General features: G+C 44.3%; 1 protein-coding gene across 1 annotated transcript in view; it reads left to right on the forward strand.

The window, feature by feature from the left end:
- The first annotated feature begins 938 nt into the window (after positions 1-938).
- LAPTM4A (lysosomal protein transmembrane 4 alpha) overlaps positions 939-24,598 on the forward strand; it is a 67,572-nt gene continuing 43,912 nt past the window's right edge. Inside the window, exon 1 of the mRNA XM_082251294.1 lies at positions 939-1,100. Within this exon, the coding sequence (XP_082107420.1) occupies positions 1,002-1,100 (99 nt within the window). The 5' untranslated portion in view covers positions 939-1,001. The remainder of the gene's footprint in view (positions 1,101-24,598) is intronic.

A 24,598-nucleotide genomic window follows, 5' to 3' on the forward strand; every position in this document is an offset into this window, starting at 1 on the left:
ATGTCAGTCAAGGGTCCGATCTATCCGCCGCAATGTCGCAGTCCCGCAAAAAAAATTGCAGATCGCCGCCATTACTCGTTAAAAAAAAAAACACCAAAAATGACAGAAATCGTTCCCTTAGTTAGTAAACGCAATAACTTTTGCGCAAACCAATAAAAATACGCTTATTGTGATTTTTTCACCAAACATGGGTAGCAGAAAACAAATTGGCCAAAAATTTAAAAACATTTTGATTTTTACATTTTTTTGGGGGGGAATTTCATATAAAAAAATTTGAAAAATATTGTTATTTTTTCAAAATTTACGCTCTTTTTTTGTTTATAGCGCAAAAAGTAAAAATCGCATAGGTGATCAAATACCACCAAAAGAAAGCTCTGTTTGTGGTAAAAAAAAGGACGTAAATTTAGTTTGGGTACGGCGTCGCACGACCGCGCAATTGTCAGTTAAAGTCGCACAGTGCCGAATAGCAAAAAGTGGCCTGGACGTAAGACAGCAAAATCCTCCGGTGGTAAAGTGGCTTTATATCACGTTTAATGGTATTCAGCTTCCCACAAAGACAGAATTCAGGAGCAAGTCAGCCCACAGACATGTGCCTCTGTTCATAAAAGAAGCAGGCTGTTTCATACATGCCATGACTGGGACCCTATAGAGATTGGGCTCACAAAACTTCTTATTATTCTTTCATTTACTTATTGCTTCAAAAGATATAAACATTCTGTTGAGAAGACTCATAAACCCAACCTTTCTTTGTTTTATTGCCTTTTGTTTTATGACTTTATAGAAGATTCCTTTTTGTAGGTTAGTAGCATCAACTGTCCATGTTTAGATGGAAACCTCCCTTCTCCAACATGGCCGCCTGCGCTTCCAGGGCCTCTTCCCATGATGACAGAGGATGACATCAAGTTCCGCCCCCTCCCTCAGCTGTGTGGTACGTCTGACGTCAGTGCGCTGGCTAGGGTAGAGAAGCAGAAGAAGTCTAGGAACGGACGGAGAGTGTCGCCATGAACTTGAAGCGGAGCCGTGACAGGCTGTACAGCACTCGGTGCTGCGGTTGCTGCCATGTGCGGACCGGCACCATCATCCTGGGGACCAAATACATGGTGAGCGGGGCGTGTGACATCATCCGAGGGACTACAGGTCCCAGCATGGGGAGGGGATACCTACGTGACATGACTTCTAAAGGGGACCTGTCCTGATATCAATGCTGAGTGTCAGATGTCTCCTGGCTGCTTGTTGTGGGTGATTGGCTGGGTGACAGATGGGGGACATGGAAGGAGTTGGCAGGCCATGCTCGGTTACCTGTATTCATGAGATATAGTCAGGCTATCATGGCTGAGCTCCTCTGAAAGGAGATCCAATATCTGCATAGCTCTGACTCACTCACCTGAAACTACCGTGCAGATCACAAGGACTGACTTCACTTGCTGCTTGCTTCTTCCAGGTTAGTGACTCAGGAAGTATTGCAGAGGGATCAGCCTGGTGTGTAGCATTGTACTGATGTCAGCAAGGATTCCCCTATATGGATGGATGGATCTTCATCACAAACTGGAGGAAGGAGGTCCTGATTCCCCTATATGGATGGATGGATGGATGGATCTTCATCACAAACTGGAGGAAGGAGGTCCTGATTCCCCTATATAGATCTTTACCACCAACATGAGGAAGGAAGTCCTGATTCCCCTATATGGATGGATGGATCTTCATCACAAACATGAAGAAGGAGGTCCTGATTCCCCTATATAGATCTTTAGTTATCACTAGAGGGATCGCCAGCAGATGGAAGAAAGTCCCCATTCCCCTATCTTTATTATCAGTAGAGGGATCACCAGCATAAGGACGGAGGACCTAATTTCCCAGTATAGATCTTTAGTTCTGACTACAGGGGTCACCAGCAGGCTGAAGGAGGTCCTGATTCTACTATATAAATCTTTAGTTATCACTAGAGGGATCACCAGCAGAAGGTCCTGATTCCCCAGTATATATCTTTAGTTTATCACTGGAGGGATCCTTAACAGAGGGAAGGAGGATCTTATGATCCTGTAAACACTTTTAGTTATCACTGGAGGGATCACCAGCAGGTGGAAGAAGGTCCCCATTCCCTGATCTTTATTATCACTAGAGGGATCACCAGCAGAAAGGAGGGAGGTCCTGATTCCTCAGTATAGATGTTTAGTTATTGCTAGAGGGATCACCAGCAGAAGGAAGGAGGTCCTGATTTCCTAGCATAGATCCTTAGTTGTGACTAGAGGGATCACCAGCAGGAGGAAGGAGGCCCTGATGTCCCTATATTGAGGGGGATCAGGACCTTCTTCCTCCTGCTGGTGATCCCTCTAGTGAGAACTAAAGATTTTATATAGGGTCACTACAACCTCTTTCCTTCTGCTGGTGATCCCTCTAGTTATAATAAAAATAGGGGAATGGGGACCTTCTTCCATCTGCTGGGGATCCCTCTGGTGAGAACTAAAAATGTATATAGGATCATCAGATCCTCCTTCCCTCGGTTAAGGATCCCTCCAGTGATAACTAAAAAACTATACCGGGAATCAGGACCTCCTACTGGTGATCACTCTACCGATAACTAAAGATCCATATAGGGACATCAGGACCTCCTGCTGGTGATCCCTCTCTCTCGCTCTATATATATATATATATATATATATATATATATATATATATATATATATATATATATATATATATATATATATATATATATATATATATATATAATCTTTAGTTCTCATTAGAGGGATCACCAGCAAGAGGAGGGAGGGAGGTCCTGATTCCCTGTTAAAGATCTTTAGCTATCACTGGAGGGATCCTAAACACAGGGAATTCCCAGAGGATCTGATCCTGTATACATTTTTAGTTATCTCTAGAGGGATCACCAGCAGACGGAAAGAGGTTGTGATGACCCCATATGGACCTTTAGTTATCACTAGAGGGATCACCAGTAGAAGGAAGGAGGTCCTGATTCCTCTATGTAGATCTTTATTTGTATGCATGCAAAAGTAAGCGGTATGAGCATGTTTAAGAAACACTCAAAAAAAAGTATGCCGTGCTTGTGTTGCTAGTCATTGTTAATGGCACCCCAAATATGGCAAAAAAAAGTGTTTTTGCATTAAAGTGTCAAATGCGCATTTAAAAAAATGTGAAAAGCTGAATTTTCAAAAGGGTACATGAGCTAATTTTTGCATGCGTAGGGCAGCCCATTCAAATGAATGAAGGATGCTTTACTGTCCTGGCCAGCTATGTAACTAGGTTACCTATCAGGTGAATTGTTTTTAGTGTTTTTTTTTGGTCTATAGCCATTTTGCTCCAGACAACTTCTGTGACATGGACCTTTTTGTCAGGGCTTGTTTACTCTTAGGACATCTCTATGGTGGATTGTTTATCAGAGGTCGTCTGACAGACCTGTTTAAATCCCTAAAAATCCACACCGCAAGCATGGGCTATGTTTGACAGGCGGTACTGCCCACCAAACGTGACAGAGGCACAGCTGCCTATCTTTACCAAGTGTAATTGAGGCCTTGGAGAGAGTTAAGCCCCGTACACACGTACCGATCGTCGGCATACAAATGTTCGTCTTTTCTCCCCGGGATGTCGGTGTCTGTTGAAAAGTGCAAAGACAGCACAAGGACAGCACAAGAATTTTGTCTGCAGACTTCAGCTGACTGCAGAAGTGATGTCATGTAATGGTTAACTTTCCCTGTGTTTTTAATTTTCTGAGCATGCCCAGTCTTGCAAATCTGCGGTCTGTCGGCCGAATTCTGTACTGACAGGCGAACAATCGTCCGTTCTGGTGTCCGCAGACAAAAATTTTCATGTTTGCACGAAAGACTTTTGTCCGCGGATTGTGTGCAGACATCTGTCGGAGGCACCATACTAACACGCGTACAATCGGCAGATCTTTCGTCCGCCGACGTTTGTATGCCGACGATCGGTACGTGTGTACGGGCCTTTAGGCTCAGTTAACAAAGTGAAACCAAATAATAGAACTTCACAAGAGTTTGTTTTAAATAAATAAAAAACTTAAACAGTATTTTTGTGTTGCGTTTAGGTAGGCTGTTTATTACTTTTCAATAATAAAGTTTATGAAGCCCCTCAAACTGCCATTTTCCATATCCAATGCTATTGTCTTCATGGCTAATAAATGCATTGTCACTGGACAGGAACATGGCAGGGCTTAGCCCCGAAGTCAGGGAACTGGTAGGTTTGTGGTAGCGCCGGTCCCATGCGGGTCAGAATTGGTTTTGATGTAAATTCCACAGAAAAGGGATGTCCTCCTTTTTGAGGAGGTGGACCCATGGTACCAGTAAGGGGGTTTGTAGATCTGGTTAGGTCCTAGGCTGCTGTCACTCTGATCACGATAGAGAAATGGGATCAAATCCTAGAGAAGTGTTTAGGAGCACCTAAAGAAATGTTGTGCTTTGGGGGAATGGACAAAAATCTATTTCAGAGTTGGGAAGGAATGCTCTAAATTGCCTGGGTTAGGGTTTGATGTCAGCGTGACCTGACTACAATGAGGGCAGCCAACTGGAACTGTCTTCATCAAAGTGAAGTGACGCTGGCTTTAGAGGTACGCCCAGGAGGTAGTGAGTCTTAGCTTACAGAAGTAACAGTATGCGTCTTGTGGATCTTCTGTTTAGGCAAAGCTTTTTAAAAGGTAAATGTGATGACAGATACTCATGCTATCAACTAATAAGAAAGCCATCCCCCCCCCCCCAGATCACTGTGCTTTGTCTGTGCAGTGCTCTCCTGAAAGCTTTTCCTATGTCTAGTTAGTAACACTAATAAAGAAATCCATGATTTGGGTTCACATACAGCATCGCATACTAGCTCATTATGAAATACTTACCTTAAACCGAAGCCCGGACATGGTTGCCCGATCACCGCTGAGGCAGCTGTCATCTTCCCTCTGCGTCTCTTCCGGGTTCGGCGGCTCCAGCACTGTGAGTGGCCGGAGCTGCGATGACGTCACTCCCGCGCATGCGCATGGGAGTCCCTTTCTGGCAAAGAGCCGGCAAAGAGCTCTGAAGGTCCGCTGGACATCCAAATAAAAAAAAAATAAAAAAATCTAATTTCTTTATCAGTTTAGGCCAATTTGTATTCTGCTACATATATTTTTGGTAAAAAAAAAAAAAAACCCAAAAAGTTAATTGGGTTGTGAAAAAGTTATGGCGTATGCAATCTATGGGATAGATTTATGGACTTTTTAATTTTAATTTTTTTTTTTTTTAATTGTATGTATTCGTTATAGCGGTGATCAGTTTTTTTTTTTTTTTCTTCAGGACTGCGACATTGCGGCAGACAAATCTGACATGAAGTCCCGGTTCACATTTGTGCGATGCAGGAATGCTGCGAATATGCAGCGTGATCCCGCATTGCATCCACACCCCTGGCAGTTCACACTGCCATATGCAATATGCAGGGGGTGTCAATTAAAAGTTAACGACACCCCCAGTTGCGATCACATATCACAGTGCGATCTGCAAGTTCGCACAGAATTGGATCACACTAGTGTGATCCACTATGCGATCCGATTCTGCTGCTTATAAAAAAAAAAAGGGTCAGGTGCGTGTTTAGTGCGGATGCGGTGCGAATTCAGCCATACAAACTGTATGGCTGAAATTTGCACCGCACATGAAATCGCATGTAATTTAGGAGCAGTGCGCTCCGAATTACATGCAATCTCTGTGATCGCACTAATGTGAACCGGGGCTAAGTGACACTTTTTGGGGACCACTGACACCAATGCAGTGATCAGTGCTAAATAATATGCACTGTTACTGTATAAATGACACTGGCAGGAAAGGGGTTAATATCAGGGTCAATCAAGGGGTTAAGTGTGCTCCTAGGGAATGCTTTCTAACTGTGTGGGGGGTGCGTACGCCCGCTAGAGCCCTTCAAAAAAATCACGTATAAGTACGTGATTTTGCGCTTAAGGGCCGCCCTGCCGCTGTAAATGTACGTAGGGCGGGCCTTAAAGTGAAACTTAAAGGGGAAGTTCTGCTTTAAGGACTTGTTATCCGCTCCTCTTGCACAATTGGCACTTGTCAGGTTCTTCTTTCTCCCTACCCCCTTCAGTCTTCTGGGACACTGACAGGTCCCAGAAGACTGCATCCACCAATACAGGATGCGCCACGTGACTTGCGTATGCGTAGTGGGTGCCCGGCTGCAAAGTCGCAAGCTATCAAAGCCGGGTGCCCATAGTGAAGATGCTGGCGGGAGGACATGGGAAGGAGACGGCTGCGGTGAGCTCTCCGCTGGATAGTGGGACAGGTGAGTGGCTGTTTTTTTTAAAAGTCAGCAGCTACACTTTTTGCAGCTGCTGAGTTTTATTTTCTTTATAGGTGCCTGGAGTTCCTCTTTAAGTGGTAAATCTGCAGCCGCTGTCATTTTCTGAAAATGCAATATGGCTACCTGAATGTATTCTGAATGCCCCCCAGGAACATAATGTCCTGCTTGTGTGATTGGCTCACCATTTTTCTAGAAGTCTGCACTAAGATACGTCAGATTTCTGGCATCCCCTGCAACAGAAATGTCAGTTTTGGTGAGATACTCCCATTAGGAAATCACATCTAAAGGGATGCAGGACCAGCAACTTTCCTCATTAGAGTCCCGCAGATGATTGATAATTATGAAACCACTCCCAATAGACTCACCCAGCACAGGGGCACAATCACCCAGATTGCAGCAAAATTGGAGTTAGGCTTTAAATGGTGCGGATGGATCTATTACCCCTGCCAGGTTATTGTATTTTCACAGCCACTAGCACAGGCTGTCAGAACACCCAAACAATGCCTGCAGGTGATAGAATGCAGACACAGCCAGCAGGGCCACTCGCTGTTAGAATTTCATTTGATTCCACACTACACATGGACGATGGAATCCCTCCAGCTTTCTATTTTATTCTGACTGTCAGAATTCTCTAACAGTGCCTTATCTGATTGGACGCAGTCACTGTTTAGCTGGCAACTTTCTTATCGGCTGCTTCTTCAAAAATGTATCCAAAAATTGACACTTGTCGAGCCGGGTGGTGCCAACAGGGCCTCACATTTCTGCTGATTCATCATGAATCAGATGGAATGAAACTGCTGTTTATTGGTTCTCAGTGACAGACCATATTTTTTACAATAAATTCATAAAGCCTGGATTAGAAGTTTGCACTGTAACATGTGACTAACGGAAGCCTCCTGCAGAGTGCAACTGGGCCTGGAGTGTATATCTCACTACAGATCACTGAATCATGTTTCTGAATTGCTTGCAGAGCAGTTTTGGATGCTCCTGCCTTGCACATGCCTCTGGGGAAGGATTCTGGAGAAACGATTGGCTGCATCTTACTTGTGCTGTTATTTATTGTTATTTCTTCAAACATTTGCATGCCATCATTAAGATTTAACTTGTTCCCCCAGAGGAAGAGACCTTGTGCTGTGCTAATGAGGACCTTGGGGACAGACCTACTCTGTACATTCTCTGACCGAGTACTTGGTGTTCCAGGCAGTTTTAAGATTTCTGAATGTAAAATCTTGCTTGCACTAGGGGGAAAAGCAACTTTAAAGTGATTCTGTCATGGGGCTGCCATTCCTGACCCCTCCTTTTTGAATCAATCCCTGATTGTCATGCCAATACTTTGGCTTCAGTGTTTTTGAGTGACCTGGAACAAGTGTTGGGTAGTATGGTACAAAGAAACAGGTTCACCTTTAATACCTGGTCTCCCTCTATCAGAGCTCTTTGGTTTAGCTAGACTAGAGCAAGGGTCTCTAAGTATTTTAGGTTGAGAGCTACATTGTATGTTTGTTCCAAATATGCCTGGGCTGGAAAAATATCAGTCTAAGTGCCGGTTCACATTTCTGCGATCACAGAGATCGCATGTAATTCGGAGCGCACTGCTCCTAAAATTACATGCGATGTCTGTGCGGTGCAAATTCAGCCATACAATTTGTATTGCTGAATTCGCACCGCAATCGCACTAAGCACGCACAGGACCCTTTTCTTTTGGTCCGCAGCAGAATCGGATCGCATGGTGATTCACACTAGTGTGATCTGATTCTGTGCGAACTCTCAGATCCCACTGCGATATGCGATCTTATCTGGGGGGTGTCATTAACTTTGAATTGACACCCCCCAGCATATGGCAGTGTGAACTGCCTGTGCTGCGCATGCGATGCGGGAACACGCTGTATATTTGCAACTGCATAAATGTAAACCGGCACTTATACAGAGTGCACATTAGAGTCCCAGTGCACCCCCCCCTTTTCCATCCAGGATTGCCTGTCAGAGTTCCCCCCCCCCCCCCCAACTATAAATCCAGGAGTGCCCTTTTCTGCAAATGCTGGGGTCAAGGCAAATGCTGGGGTCAAGGCAATCTCATCAATGGTTGCTAGGATGCTGGCAGTTCTAGCATCATTCTACCCTATTTTTACATTTTAAATGCCTAAAGATTTACCGTTGAGCAGTGCAGGGTGTACCAAGATGGCCTACACAAGCTTCCTACTGCTGACTTCCAGCTTCTTTCAAGACAGCATCACCAATGTCAATAAACTATATAATACTATTTATATTTATATCTATACTATATTATATCCACTCAGTTTATTAGTAAAATGACTGAAAGTAGCCGGGTGTATTGACATGTCTGCTGCTGCTTTCTGACTGCAGGTGTGCTGTCACATTAGCAAACCTGCTGTGCATGGGCAGTAAGTATTCGGGTGATGGAACTTTCCTTCCGTTACCTAATCTGATGGGTTGCCAATTCTCCCAGAACACCGGCCTAAGGGAAGCTCTTGCAGGCAGGCAGTGAATGTGCTGATCTATGAATTATAATACACAGACTGGTGCATTTGCTACCAGCCAGCAGGAGTATTTTCACAGGCCGGATAAAATGTAGCAGGCCACAGTTTGGAGACCCTTGAGCTAGAAAGATATGGTGCTCTAGGAATGTTTGTGATGGTATGTGGCCACACCCCTGATGTGTTTTGCCCTGCCCGCCGGAGGTTTGGGCCCAGAGGTCATACACTAGATTCTCAAAGCTGCAGTTTGTGACGTTCTGGCTGGAGAAAAGTGCTGTTCTAGGTTTTCACTGGGCTTGGTATTTCTGAGTTGGTGCTTGAAGGTTCCAAAGAGTTTTGGGCAGGATGGAACTTTCAATCTGGTGTCAAGGCTTAGTTGACTCTTGCAGCCTGTGTGAGTGTGCAGGGTCATTAATTATGAAGAGCGTCTGAAATCGCTTGATTTATTCTCCCTGGAGAAGAGACGCCTGAGGGGGGGGACATGATAGCAATTTATAAATATCTCAATGGGGATCTCGGCATAGAAAAACAGCTATTCAGTCGAAGGGATTGCATGAGGACTCGAGGGCATACAATGCGATTAGATGAGAAGCGTTTTAACCTCAGGCAACGGTTAGGGCTACAAGATTGTGGAATTCTCTACCACAAGAGGTGGTTTCTGCGGGAAGTATGGTGGCTTTCAAAAGACTCTTAGACATAAATCTCAAGGATCAGGAGATTAAGGGCTATGTGAGATGATTACAGCCACACACACCTACACAGGTTGAACTGGATGGACTATGTCTTTATTCAACCTCACCTACTATGTAACTATGTATGTAACTATATTATAAGGCAGATCTGAGTATATCTCGGGGCAGGCGAAGTTGGAATTGTTGTAGTTGTTGCGGTTTGGAGACAGACGCCTGTCAGGAGACTTGGTTGTTACTGTCAGAGACTGCATCCCTTATGAGGGGGACTGCTTGCCCGACTAAGATCAGGGGTGCCTATGTAGGCGTGGGAGATCAAGTGAGGGTTCAGTAACCCAAGGAAACTCAGGAGGCTGGAGAAAGTCCAGAAGTTTCAGAGATGGAGAACAGAAGTGGGCCTGTGCAGCAAGGTAGTGCAATTAAAGCTCATTGGGACAGCTCTGCCTTTTCGTTTTGTGGGAAACCGAAACCCCCTGTGTGGGACACCCTGTATTTGTACCAGGCCCATAACTATAGTTCCTGCCTGCCGTGGACTCACTGTACAAATGCATCTACCGCAAGAGCTAACATTCCCCATACCACAGTGGCTATAACGGCTTCCACTCTTCTGGGAAGGCTTGCGACAAAAATGTGGAATGTGCCTATGGGAATTTGTATCCATTTAGCCAAAAGAGCGTTTGAGAGGTCAGGTACTACTGTTGAACAAGAGGACCCAGTTCATGCCCAAGGGGTTCAGTAGGATTCAGGTCTGAGCACTGTTCTGGCCATTTTAGATTCTCCACACCAAATCATAGTGAAACAGAAAGAGACCTTCCCCAAACTGTTCCCAGAAGGTTGGAAAAAAATGTATATTTGAAAATCTACTGGTGTATGGCCCTTTACTGGGAACCCCTGAACTCTGTCATTTGAGGGGTGTTGGCATTCTTTTGACCATAAAGTGTGTTTGTATAATGTAAATCTAAAATTCTCTGACCAGCTGTGTCTTATAAACAAGAAGAGGGGAGGTAATTTCCCACTATATATATATATATATATATATATAATGTGTGTTTCCTCATTGCTTCTTAGATCCCAGGAATTTCTCACCCTTTAAATTTCTCTGTACAGAATCTGTACGCAACAAAAGAGTAGGAAGGTTTGTTATCCCAGTCAGATGAAGGGATCTCTTATACAGTTGTGCTCATAAGTTTACATACCCTGGTAGAATTTATGATTTCTTGCCCATTTTTCAGAGAATGAATGATGACAGAAAAAATTTTCTTTCACTCATGGTTAGTGTTTGGTTGAAGCCATTCATTATCAATCAACTGCGTTTACTCTTTCATAATGACAACAGAAACTACCGAAATAACCCTGATCAAAAGTTTACATACCCCAGTTCTTAATACCGTGTATTGCCCCCTTTAACATCAATGACAGCTTGAAGTCTTTTGTGGTATTTGTGGATGAGGCTCTTTTTCTTCTCAGATGGTAAAGCTGCCCATTCTTCCTGGCAAAAAGCCTCCAGTTCCTGTGTTCTTGGGCTGTCTTGCATGAACTGCAAGTTTGAGATCTCCCTAGAGTGGCTCAATGATATTGAGGTCAGGAGACTGAGATGGCCACTCCAGAACCTTCACTTTATTCTGCTGTAGCCAATGACAGGTTGACTTGGCCTTGTGTTTAGGATCATTGTCATGTTGGAATGTCCAAGTATGTCCCATGTGCGGCTTCCAGGCTGATACATGCAAATTTTCCTCCAGTATTGTTTTGATAACATACTTCATTCTAGGGCTGCAAGATATTGGGAAAAAAAGTACATTGCGATATTTTTTTCCCCAACTATATATATTGCGATATTGAGAGAGCCATCAATCCAGGCTAAATACAGGGTTAATGTTACTGTAGGGATTCAGTGCAGCAGCCTTCTTCTGATTGTACTACAGGGCAAGTCTTGAACCATCAGAAATCAGTGCCTGCCATTGGATGGGCAGATCTGATCTGGATATTCAGGGACAATCTGGAAGTGTGTGTGCTAACCGGATGATGCCGGGGGGATCCGTAGGATGCTGCCCATAGATCATGCCTATAGTCAGTGCTGGGTACAGTGTATGGCAGCATCATGTATGTACAATACATAAAACACACATATACTATACAATGCAGTACTGTGATGATGAGTGTCCCCCCCCCCCCCCCCCCACCTCTACAGACGGGTGATCTGCAATAGGTTTCATTTCTGCACTTGAAGGGCTAGTTCAACTTTACAGAGCTAACACTGCACACAATCCCCACCCTCCCAATTCTCGAATAATTCCGATTCTAAATGGTAAACTGTGCGGCGAGAAGGTAAATCAGAATGACACGGTAAGACAGAAGAAATTGGAGGAGACAAACGGGGAGCCGGAGACAAATCGAAAAATACATAAAAGACTGGCACAGCGGAGAGGAGAACTTGAACCATCAGAAATCAGTGCCATTGGACGGGAAGATCTATAAGCAGAGAAATCGGGACTCACAGTTGTGGTAGAAGGATACAGCCCGACAATGCCGACATCCGTCCCGCATGTTAAGTCCGTCCTGCAGCTCTCCTGACCGAGCGGGGAGCGTGGCACAGCGAACCAATCATGTCGTGAGTAGCGGCAGAGCGAACCAATCAGGTGTGCAGGCACGCGTGATTGGTTCCCTGTGCCGCTGCTCACGGCGCGCTGCTCAGCGCTCAGTCAGGAGAGCTGCAGGACGGACTTAACATGCGGGATGGTCGGGCTGTATTCGTCTACCTTCCTTCACTGAGTCCCCAATATCGGCTGATCCGGCGATGTGACTATCGCCCACTCCTGCAGCACGATATTCGATGTTACATCGAATATCGTTCGGCCCTACTGCATTCATCTTGCCATCATAGGCCTTGTTGACTCCTCTCCAAATGTAGCGTTTATGGTTGTGGCCCAAAAGCTCAATTTTGGTCTCATCACTCCAAATGACTTTGTGCCAGAAGGTTTGAGGCTTGTCTCTGTGCTGTTTGGCGTATTGTAAGTGGGATACTTTGTGGCATTTGCGTAGTAATGGCTTTCTTCTGGTGACTCGACCATGCAGCCCATCTTTCTTCAAGTGCCTCTTGAAACAGCCACACCACATGTTCTCAGAGAGTCCTGTATTTCACCTGAAGGTATTTGTGGGTTTTTCTTTGCATCCCAAACAATTTTCCTGGCAGTTGTGGCTGAAATTTTAGTTGGTCTACCTGACCGTGGTTTGGTTTCAACAGAACCCCTCATTTTCCACTTCTTGATTAGAGTTTGAACACTGCTGATTGGCATTCTTAATTCCTTGGATATCTTTTTATATCCCTTTCCTGTTTTATATACAGTTCAACTACCTTTTCCCGCAGATCCTTTGACAACCTTTTTGCTTTCCCTATCACTCAGAATCCAGAAACGTCAGTGCAGCACTGAATGAAAGATGCAAGGGTCTGTTAGGAGTCCAGAAACACATTGACCTTTTATACACACACACACTAATTACAAGCAAACAGATCACAGGTGAGGATGGTTACCTTTACCAGCCATTCAAACCCCTTTGTGTCAACTTGTGTGCATGTTTTTTTTTTTTTTTTGTATAATTTTATTTTTTTCACACAATTAGAGCTTTCATTTGGTGACATTTGATCACCACAGTTTTTTTTTTATTCTATAAACAAGACCGAAAATGTTGAAAAATATTATGGTTAACACAGGGCTCTGGGCTGTGATTGGACAGGTCCAAGCTATTAATCATTGGCTGTGACCTGCTGACAAACTCCCGCTATTTACTGTCACAGCAGGGCGGTGCGCGTACATGCACCTTTAGGCTCGGTTTACATCGGTGCGATGTTGGAACTCTGAGAATCCACTGCGGGTTCCCGCGTCACACCCCACTTGCATGCAGTTCACACTGCCATATGCGAACCGCTGGAAATGTCAATACAAAATAATGGCACCCCCAGATTGGTTCATAAATCGCAGTGCGAACTGTCAATTTGGACAGGAATCGGATCACATAGGTGTGAACACCCATGCAAACCGATTCTGGTGCGGACCAAAAAAGGGTCCTGCACGAGTTTGGTCTGAATGCGATGCAAATTTAGCCATACAATCTGTGTAGCTGAATTTGCATCGCACAGACATCGCTTGTGAGTTGCACCGCAGTGCGGTGCGAATCAAATGTGATGTCTGACATCGCTACAGTTTAAACCGGCCCTTAATTTGGAAACAGGCAATGACATACCTGTACGTCACGGTGCCTGCACATACCACCCATCCCCAGTGCATTGTGGGCTGGCAGTCTGGAAGTAGTTACATTGTTGTAGAAATCAATCGTAGGTAACAAAAGTTTATACAAAAGTTTCTTGCCTAAAAATGGAACAGACATAAACAGATGGCATCCCTTTTCAGATTCATCTACCTTGTTCTGGTTAAAAAAAAAAAATGTACATGAACAAACACGGATATATGCAGTTTGTAAACAGATGATCATCTGTTTAGATCTGCCTGCCCATAGACATGCATTGTGGTTCAGTCTGGATCTGTCTAAAAAACTGACGGACTGATCCAAACTGAACTGAGGTTGTGTTATGACACGTTACAGTACTGTAAGGCTCGGTTCCCACTGATGCAGTTGCAGGAACTACGATGTTTCCTGTGTGGGTCCCCACACCGCATCAGAATCGCAGGCAGTTCACACCGTGCTCTGCGAACTGCAGTGGATGTCAATATAAAGTTTAATGACACCCCCAAATCGGTTTGCAGAACACAGTGTGAACTGTGGAATTGGATCGCATGGGTCTGAATACCCAGTGCAGATAAAAATGGTCCTGCACCTTTTTTGATGCAAAATGAGCCATACTTAATGTATGGCTCAATTTGCAGCTCACCGAATTCGCATGTCATTTGTATGGAAATCTGGTGCGATTCCTGTACACATGACATGCAGTATACCGCATCAGTGTGAACCCTGCCTGAAGGTTATCGATCGGGTGTCTCTACAGCCACCCAAATCACTTTTACTGAAATGCCAGTCACTGGCTGAAAATCAATAGCACTACAAAGCTCACGGTTGCATTATTTTTTAATCCATTTTGTAGTCTAGGTTTTTTATAAACCATGGGTGGCAGGTGGCTAAATATCAATTTTGGGCAGCCTGGGGGCTGGTTTAGTCTTGAATCGCACAGGAACATAGTCCGTCTTCCTGTGTGATTCAGTGTGGCTTTGATTTTTATTTGAGTGGGCTTGGATCGCACCAAAAGTAGTACATGCACTACTTTTCAAAAAACGCAGCGCACCAAATCGCATGGTAATGGGCTACCATGCGATCTGATGCAGATAAACACACTGCGTTTGGGGTGGTGTAAAGAATATATCGACACCCGCAGCAGATCGCACAGGCAGTGTCTCTTGAGTGCTGCGCGGAAAACACGCACGGAATGCACCGCGTTCTGGTGTGAACTAGCTCTGGTGGTTTGTTTCCTCTGTCACATCCAGTTCAGATATCTTTAAATGTTCACTTATTTTTTTATGTTTAAAGGTATAATGGAAAAACTTTATAAACCAGCTTATTGCTAAATTTGTGATATTCACAAGGAGTCAGCGCCAGGTTTCAGGGCTTTCTGCTAAATGCAGATCAGTGATTGTGGAAGGAAGCATATGATGGGTTTGGTCTGTACACCCCACGTACATCCAGTTTCTGAGCGAAGGCATTTTCTGCCACATAGGGAAGTGAGACCAGCATTGCATGAACCTTTCTCTGCAGCTGGTCCTTATCTAGTTGTTTCCAAGAATTCATGCATTGAAAACCCTGTGTCTTCTATCTATGGAATCTAGAATATATATTATCTAGGAATGTGTTGCGTGTAGTATTTTTTATTTTTAGCATTTGCATATTTTGATGATGGCATTTTATATAGAGTTGTAGACTGTTCCTGTAGTGGCTAACTTTGTCAGGCAGTGCAGCCAGCTTCCTTGCAGAACTACTGCTAAGGTAAAAGTCAGGTACAGGACTAGCTTTAGATTGAATCCTTTATAGGCATATAGGATAAAGGGTAACTCCACTTTCGTGGGGAAATTAGAAAATGGCAAAGAAAAATATGTAGCTTATACAATTGTGACACAGGTCATATTGTAATTGAATGTTATTAAAAATGACATTTCCTTTTCAATCTGGAGCTGCTGTAATATTCTGAAAGTGCAATGCAATATGGCTACCTGGAGTTCTGTGCACAGAATGTCCCCCAGGCAGAAACCTAATTTCCTGCTTTTGTGATTCTCACTGATTTTCCCAGAAGTCTGCTTAAGATGCAAGTCAGATTTCCGGCATCCCCTGCAACAAAAATGTCATTTTTGATGATATAATCCCAATAGTAACATGTTTAAGGGTCCTTTCACATGAGCGGGATGCTTGGTGTACCCTGCTTTGCTCAGTGGGGGATCGATCCGATTATCCCTGCTGAGCAGGCGCATGACAGGTCCATCTGTGCTCACTGTGCTGAGACAGGCCTGTCAGAGTCCCACTCACCTCTATGGGGAGATCGGATGAAAACGGGACTGCCTGTCTGTTTTTCATCCAGACTCCAGATAGAAAATAGGGGCACCGTCCATCTGGATTTGGCGGACCGGATCAGATTGGATAGCAGCAGGTTTCAGCGGGCATGTCACCACTTACATCCGCTGCTCCAAAATAACAGGCGGACCTATTCTGAAAGCCCGTGTGAAAAGTCCCTAAAGGGATGCAGGCCCAGCAGCTTTCCTCATTAGACTCCTGCAGGTGCCACAGCTGATAGATAATTATGAAACCACTCCCATTAGATTCATTTTTCTACAGGGTCAGAGAAACACACAGGGATTTCATCAGAATAACTTAAGGTAGGAATCTGCAGCAAAGGTTGTTAAAAACCTTGCAATGTTCAGAGATAACCCAGAGGGGAATGTTTTTTTTTTTTTTTCTTTTTCTTTTTCTTTTTCTTTTTTCTTTTCTCCACAAAAGTGGAGTTACCCTTTAAAGTGGTTGTAAAGGCAGAAGGTTTTTTTTTTTTTTTTTTTTTTTTTTTTTTTATTTCATTTCAATAGTTTTTATTCAAATTTTTGAATTGTAACAGCAAAACAAGTACAACTGGGTTAGACAGGAAATCTTAGTATATCATAACGTACAACTTGGTGAAATTACCGCAGTAAGACTGCCGCATAACATAAGACAGAATGTATGTGTGAACAGCAACAATTAGGAACACACTTTGTTATTGGACACAATCACTTTTCCGAGGATGGGATAGAAGGCAAGTGTACGGTTATCTCAAAAGTGGAGGCTTCCTCCTCGGTCCAGGCACCTCTAACGGAACCATACTGTGCCAAAGGGCCGATGAGTCGCCACCAAGATACATCAAAATACAGCAAAAATTAGCATATAGTTCAGCAAGTTAAGGTGAAATCCCAACCGATAACGGAGAGCACCTGGAATACCAGTCAAACCATGAGAACCATACTGTTGCATTGAGAAGCTCTACCCTGTGTGGCAGCATACATCTGTTCATAGGATCCATGAGTATGCACCAGTGCAGTCACCTCGTCAATGGAGGGTGGTCCAACAGATTTCCATCTACGTGTGATCAACAATTTGGTGGCCATCAATACGTGGATGGTAACAGTGCGGTGGCATTTGGGAAACCTATGGATCCCTAAATGTAGTAAGGCTAGTGCGGGCGTAAGAGTACAGGAGGTGCCTGTGATTTTCTCAATTAGAGATGCAGCCTCTGTCCAGAGTGCAGCTAAGTGTGGGAATTCCCAGAGGATGTGGAGTAGGGTACCATGTCCTCCGCATTGTCTCCAACAGGGGGGGGGGGTTGTGAAGGGTTGAATTTGTGGGCTAGGTGTGGAGTTATGTACCATCTAAGGGTAATTTTCCAGATCAATTCCCGGGTATTGGCTGAACGAGTAGAGCGGTAACTCATAGAAAGAGACGATTGCCATTGGTAATCAGTAAAGGTGGCACCTAAGTCTCTTTCCCATGTCAACATTTGTGGAGTTTTAATAAATGAAGATTTGTAAGGGCAGAAGGTTTTTTACTTTCATGCATTCTATGCATAAAGGTAAAAAAAAAAACCTGTGTGCTGCTCCTCGCACAGCACCCCCTAATACTTAAAAAAAAAAAAAAAAAAAAAAAAAAAGATTTGCTGTTTATTAGAAACAGATGGTGCATGAACAGTAGGCATTCGAGGTTTACAGAATACAAAAATGAAGGAGCTATCCCAACAATTTAAGATGGAACATGTTAACTAAAGAACATAAGGAACATACAGTGCTTTGCGAAAAGTATTTGGCCCCCTTGAACTTTGCAACCTTTTGCCACATTTCAGGCTTCAAACATAAAGATATAAAACTGTAATTTTTTGTGAAGAATCAACAACAAGTGGGACACAATCATGAAGTGGAACGAAATTTATTGGATATTTCAAACTTTAACAAATAAAACTGAAACATTGGGCGTGCAAAATTATTCAGCCCCTTTACTTTCAGTGCAGCAAACTCTCTCCAGAAGTTCAGTGAGGATCTCTGAATGATCCAATGTTGACCTAAATGACTAATGATGATAAATAGAATCCACCTGTGTGTAATCAAGTCTCCGTATAAATGCACCTGCACTGTGATAGTCTCAGAGGTCCGTTTTTAAAGCGCAGAGAGCATCATGAAGAACAAGGAACACACCAGGCAGGTCTGAGATACTGTTGTGGAGAAGTTTAAAGCCGGATTTGGATACAAAAAGATTTCCCAAGCTTTAAACATCCCAAGGAGCACTGTGCAATCGATAATATCGAAATGGAAGGAGTATCAGACCACTGCAAATCTACGAAGACCTGGCCGTCCCTCTAAACTTTCAGCTCATACAAGGAGAAGACTGATCAGAGATGCAGCCAAGAGGCCCATGATCACTCTGGATGAACTGCAGAGATCTACAGCTGAGGTGGGAGACTCTGTCCATAGGACAACAATCAGTCGTATACTGCACAAATCTGACCTTTATGGAAGAGTGGCAAGAAGAAAGCCATTTCTTAAAGATATCCATAAAAAGTGTTGTTTAAAGTTTGCCACAAGCCACCTGGGAGACACACCAAACATGTGGAAGAAGGTGCTCTGGTCAGATGAAACCAAAATCAAACTTTTTGGCAACAATGCAAAACGTTATGTTTGGCGTAAAAGCAACACAGCTCATCACCCTGAACACACCATCCCCACTGACAAACATGGTGGCAGCATCATGGTTTGGGCCTGCTTTTCTTCAGCAGGGACAGGGAAGATGGTTAAAATTGATGGGAAGATGGATGGAGCCAAATACAGGACCATTCTGGAAGAAAACCTGATGGAGCCTGCAAAAGACCTGAGACTGGGAAGGAGATTTGTCTTCCAACAAGACAATGATCCAAAACATAAAGCAAAATCTACAATGGAATGGTTCACAAATAAACATATCCAGGTGTTAGAATGGCCAAGTCAAAGTCCAGACCTGAATCCAATCGAGAATCTGTGCAAAGAACTGAAAACTGCTGTTCACAAACGCTCTACATCCAACCTCACTGAGCTCGAGCTGTTTTGCAAGGAGGAATGGGCAAAAATTTCAGTCTCTCAATTTGCAAAACTGATAGAGACATACCTCAGCTGTAATCGCAGCAAAAGGTGGCGCTACAAAGTATTAAGGGGGCTTAATAATTTCACGCCCAATTGTTCAGTTTATTTGTTAAAGTTTGAAATATCCAATAAATTTCGTTCCACTTCATGATTGTGTCCCACTTTTTGATTCTTCACAAAAAAATTAGTTTTATATCTTTGTTTGAAGCCTGAAATGTGGCAAAAGGTTGCAAAGTTCAAGGGGGCCGAATACTTTTGCAAGGCACTTTACATTCAATAATCACTAAATAAGAAAGAAGGGGAAAATTCGTCCCCATTGGGAGAAAACAATCCAACCATGGTTACCAGATTTTGTCATATTTTTTAGGGCAGTTCCTATTGGTATATGTCAACTTATACATTGGTAATACCCAGGTTATGATAGATTCCCATGAAGTTAGCATAGTAGGAGAAAAAGATGCCACTTTGGGTTTTTTATTTCCTTTTTAGCATATGCAACAGGTAAGACTTGGTGTATCTAGGTGTATATAGCTTGGTGTATCTAGGTCTTTGCTCATCATCATGCATGCCCAGGAGTGTAAGGAAGACATCTGGAGGCTCGTATTGATGAGATCAAAAACTTCCGTCAAGAATTGTGCCAACTGTGGGCATGTCTAGAACATATGATAATGAGTGCCCTCGACCATAAGACATCAAGTGCAGTCACATGACCTCTGGGGTAGAGCTGCACGGTTCTGGATAAAATGGGAATCACAATTTTTTTTTTTTTTTTTTTTTTTTTATAGATCACGATTCTCGGCATAATGTTTTACATTATACCAAAAAAAATTGGGTTCACTTTAATGAATTAAAAAAAAAAAAAACGAAACCGTAAAGTGTATTTGTTCCCCAAAAAAACGTGTTTTGAAAGACGCAAGTACAATTTGACATAAAAGATTGCAACTTTCGCCATTTTATTCTCTAGCGTCTCTGCTAAAAAAAATGTATATACAGTATCCCACAAAAATGAGTACACCCCTCACATTTTTGTAAATATTGTATTATATCTTCATGTGACAACACTGAAGAAATGACACTTTGCTACAATGTAAAGTAGTGAGTGTACAGCTTGTATAACAGTGTAAATTTGCTGTCCCCTCAAAAAAACTCAACACACAGCCATTAATGTCAAAACCACTGGCAACAAAAGTGAGTACACCCCTAAGTGAAAATCTCCAAATTGGGCCCAAAGTGTTATATATTTTGTGTGGCCACCATTATTTTCCAGCATTGCCTTAAACCTCTTGGGCATGGAGTTCAACAGAGCTTCAAATGTTGCCACTGTAGTCCTCTTCTTCTTCTCCATTACGACATCAGGGAGCTGGTGGATGTTAGAGACCTTGGGCTCCTCTGCCTTCCATTTGAGGATGCCTCACAGATGCTCAATAGGGTTTTGGTCTGGATACATGCTTGGCCAGTCCATCACCTTTACTCCCAGCTACTTTAGCAAGGCAGTGGTCATCTTGGAGGTGTGTTTGGGGTTGTTAATTTGGAATACTGCCCTGCGGCCCAGTCTCCGAAGGGAGGGGATCATGCTCTGCTACAGTATGTCACAGTACATGTTGGCATCCATGGTTCCCTCAATGAACTGTAGCTCCCCAGTGCCGACAGCATTAATGCAGCCCCAGACCATGACACTCCCACCACTATGCCTGACTGTAGGCAAGACACACTTGTCTTTGTACTCCTCACCTGGTTTATGCCACACACGCTTGACACCATCTGAACCCAAAAAAGTTTTATCTTGGTCTCATCAGACCACAATACATGGTTCCAGTAATCCATGTCCTTAGTCTGGTTGTCTTCAGCAAACTGTTTGCAGGCTTTCTTGTGCATCATCTTTAGAAGAGGCTTCCTTCTATGACGACAGCCATGCAGACCAATTTGATGCAGCGTTGGGGCCTATGGTCTGAGCACTGACATGCTGATCCCCCCCCCCCCCCCCCCCACACCCCTTCAACCTCTGCAGCAAACCTGGCAGCACTCATACGTGTATTTCCCAAAGAAACCTCTGGATATGACGTTGAGCACATGCACTCAACTTCTTTGGTCAACCATGGTGAGGCCTGTTTTGAGTGAAATCTGTAGCAATCTCAGCAGCAGCAGCACACTGAGCTTCCCAGTGAATGGCTGTGCAAAAGAGGCATGTCAGGACAAGCCTGTTCATTGGAGGAGAGTATATGGAGTTCCCAGCATAAGTAGAGATCTGACCTTGGTGATCTGACCTTTCCTGCTTAGTGTGGTCAGTTTTTAATAGGCAAGCAGAGGGATTGACAGAAATAACAAGGATTTCACACAAAGGAAGCAATACAAAGAGAACAGGAGATTTTCTCATACAAGTACACGGTACAGCAGGAATATGAAGTGTTGGGTTAACAAACATTTTAAGAGATTTAAATACTAGCTCCTAAGGCCCTGTTCACACCTGAGTGTATTTCTGCTCGTAAAACATTCATCTCTGGAGTCTCAAAACTCCCAACAATCAAAATCCCATTCATTTCAATTGCCCCTAGTCACATATGAGCGTTTTGTCGCCTGTAGCAAAATGCCTGAAGCTCAAAGTACATGAGCTTCTTTTTTGGCAGATTACAAGCGTTCTTGTTAGATGTCAATGCCTGCCTCCAAACACCTGCAAAAAAACGCCTGAAAAAATGCATGAAAACTATATGCTCAGGTGTGCATGGAGCCTGGATGTGGCCGTCAGCAGGTCTGAAATGAGAAATATTCAACTATAGGAAATCCATCCTGTCGGTTATCCTGGTATAGCAGAGGTAGGAAGCCCAAATGCAGCATTTTTCAGGGTTTTGGGTACCGATGGCAATAGCATTGTGATCTGTTGTGAGATCAGGTTGACACGCCAAAATCTTTTTTTTTTTTTTGTTTGTTTTGTGATTTTTAAGCAGGTGCTCATTACGAAACAATCTCTTGTTTGTGATCAGGCCTTAGGTCTTTCATTTAGCCCTTCTTCTCTTTCCTCCTGGCTGCCATGACCTTTTAGTGAAAGTGATAGCTGCAGCTCTGTGTAAAGAAACTGATTTTGGCCCGTTTCCCTGCTGCAGATAAAAACATCTACAAGGACAAAGCTTTCCCTGAGAGGCCTAGGCCAGGCGCTGAGCAATGTCCTCTCCGTGTCTGAATTGCAGTCACGTTTATCTCCTAATTGGCCTGTGTATGGAGTGCATGTGTGGTTGATGGGACTCCCCTTTTCCATTACAGTGACAGGGAATGATTAATAAACTGCAGCAAATATTTTCCAGTATGCCAGTAATGTATTGCACAAGCTGTCACAAGGCGTGAGCCGTGCCACTTGAGATGCTGGGCCAGGTGATGTCACCAAAATTTCCCAGGATATCGGTAAATCTGACCAAGTCAATGCAAGAACTGCTTAACCACTTCCCCTCTCACCAATGTACACCGGCTATGGACCAGAACAGTTTTCATGTCTTTTTGCTATGGATTGGTTTATTTGGCAATAACTTTGTCATTACTTAAAGAGTAACTCCACTTCTGTTGAGAACAAAATTCTCTCTGGGTGATCTATGTACATTGTAGGGATTTTAACAAGCTTTGTTCAGACTCCTACCTGTTCCTGAAAGTATAGTTGCGTTAGACCACATTCTGTGTAGAGTGATTCTGAATGGGAATGACTCATTTATTTTAATCAGCTGATGTACTTTCTGTGTTCTGATAAAAGTTGCACTGTTGGGATCTCTTTAGAAGCGATTCACCCAAAAAATTGCATTTTCTCTTTCGTTCATTAACAGACAGAGCTCCTGATCTTCTTAACCATTGGGTATTACTGTCCCCTACAGGAGTAGGACACTAGGCCGAATAAAAGTCTGGCTACACCTATTAGTCTGCCTAGTCAGGAGGAGGGACCTAGTTGCATGCTGGTATTTCTGGTCCTGGCAATCAACTGCCGGACTGGGCGACAGGCTGGATAATCTAGAGCCAGTGGTCACGCCAGTCTAGCCAGCGAGCGCGGCTGCAACATGGCCCCACCAGATGGGGCTGGCCTGAGAGTTAAATGTCTTGTGAGGTCGCATACAGCCGGGTCTCGGCCCAAGACGCAGCGTTCCTCCTGGCCGACAGCCCCCCATTTCAATGGCGAGGGGCTCTGCCTGGCTCCTGTTATGGTGAGTAGCTGTCCCCCCCTCTCCCCTGCAGAGTTTTTTGGGGTGGGCGTGGGGTGAGCACCCCCTTAGGGATGGTCAGACCCCCGTGTTCCCCCTCCTTCCTGTCAGGCACCCCCCCCCCACTTGTGCTGGGGCTGTATGGGTGGTCTGGTCCACCTCCTGGGGTGGGGGCAGAGCGTTATGCTGGTGATGGAGGTGGGGGGTGTGCTGTCAGCGACCGGACGCTCGGCTGTGGGGGACAGGGTTGTACCTGGCGGGGGCTCCGGCCAGGGCCCCCTGTCCTGCCTGGGCCTGTCCTTGAGGCCTAGGGATCCCTCCTGGTGCCACGCGGGCCACCATTTTTCTCGAAGCCTGTGTGCGCAATGCACAGCGGCCATGTTTGTGTAGTCCGGTGGCCATTTTGCGGTGGTTTGCCATTAAAAATAGCAGCGGCCATGACAGTTGAGCTCTCTGGGCAGCGATTTCGGCGGTGGGAGCCCCTCCTCACCCCTTGGTGCTGACTGCTGGATCCTTTAATTTCCTGATTGCTGCTCGTGCAGTGCACTGAGTGCAGAGTCCCCTGGTGGCTGCGGTGCCTGGTTTCTGCAGGGTGGTGAGTCTGGTGGGGTCTCTCCCTCTCTGCTGAAGATTGATTGGTGCTCTGTGACTGGCAACAAGGTGGTGCTGCCGGAGCAGTGGGGGTTGTCCCTTAGCAGTTTTACACTTTTTTTGTGGGGTCCCTCTTGCGACTCATGGAGTCTTTGGAGCTAAGGTTCCCATCTGATTCCCTCTTTGAGGCTGCGGGGCCCTCTGGGTCCCATCCATCGATGCACTGAGGGTGGTCCTGCAGTCCCTTGTGTCCTGGGTAGAGGTGTCATTTGGGTGAAGGGCTGGCATAAAGTGCCCCCGCCTCCTTTGTCTCCTCAGATCCTAAATTTGATTCAGGCTGTGGACGTGGGTCACCCTGCTGGGTCTGAATCGCGCCCTGAATCCTAAAGGGACTCCTCATATTACCCGAGTGTAATATTTTCATATTTTATTGTAGAAAGCCTTTCTGCACTGTGTAAATTTAAGAATGCGTTTTTTGTTTATGCCGTGCAAGGTCTGCTTTAACCACTTCTGGACCAGAAGGTTTTACCCTCCTTAATGACCAGGCCAGTTTTTTGCGATATGGCACTGCATTTTAACGGACAATTGTGTGGTTGTGCAACGCTGTACCCAAATAAAATTGATTTCCTTTTTTTCCCCCACAAATAGAGCTTTCTTTTGGTGGTATTTGACCTCTGCAATTTTTTTTTTTTTTTTTTGCACAATAAACAAAAAAAGGAGCGAAAATTCTG

Source organism: Pelophylax lessonae (assembly GCF_965119305.1).
Source record: "Pelophylax lessonae genome assembly, chromosome: 3".
NCBI classification, from domain to species: Eukaryota; Metazoa; Chordata; class Amphibia; order Anura; family Ranidae; genus Pelophylax; species Pelophylax lessonae.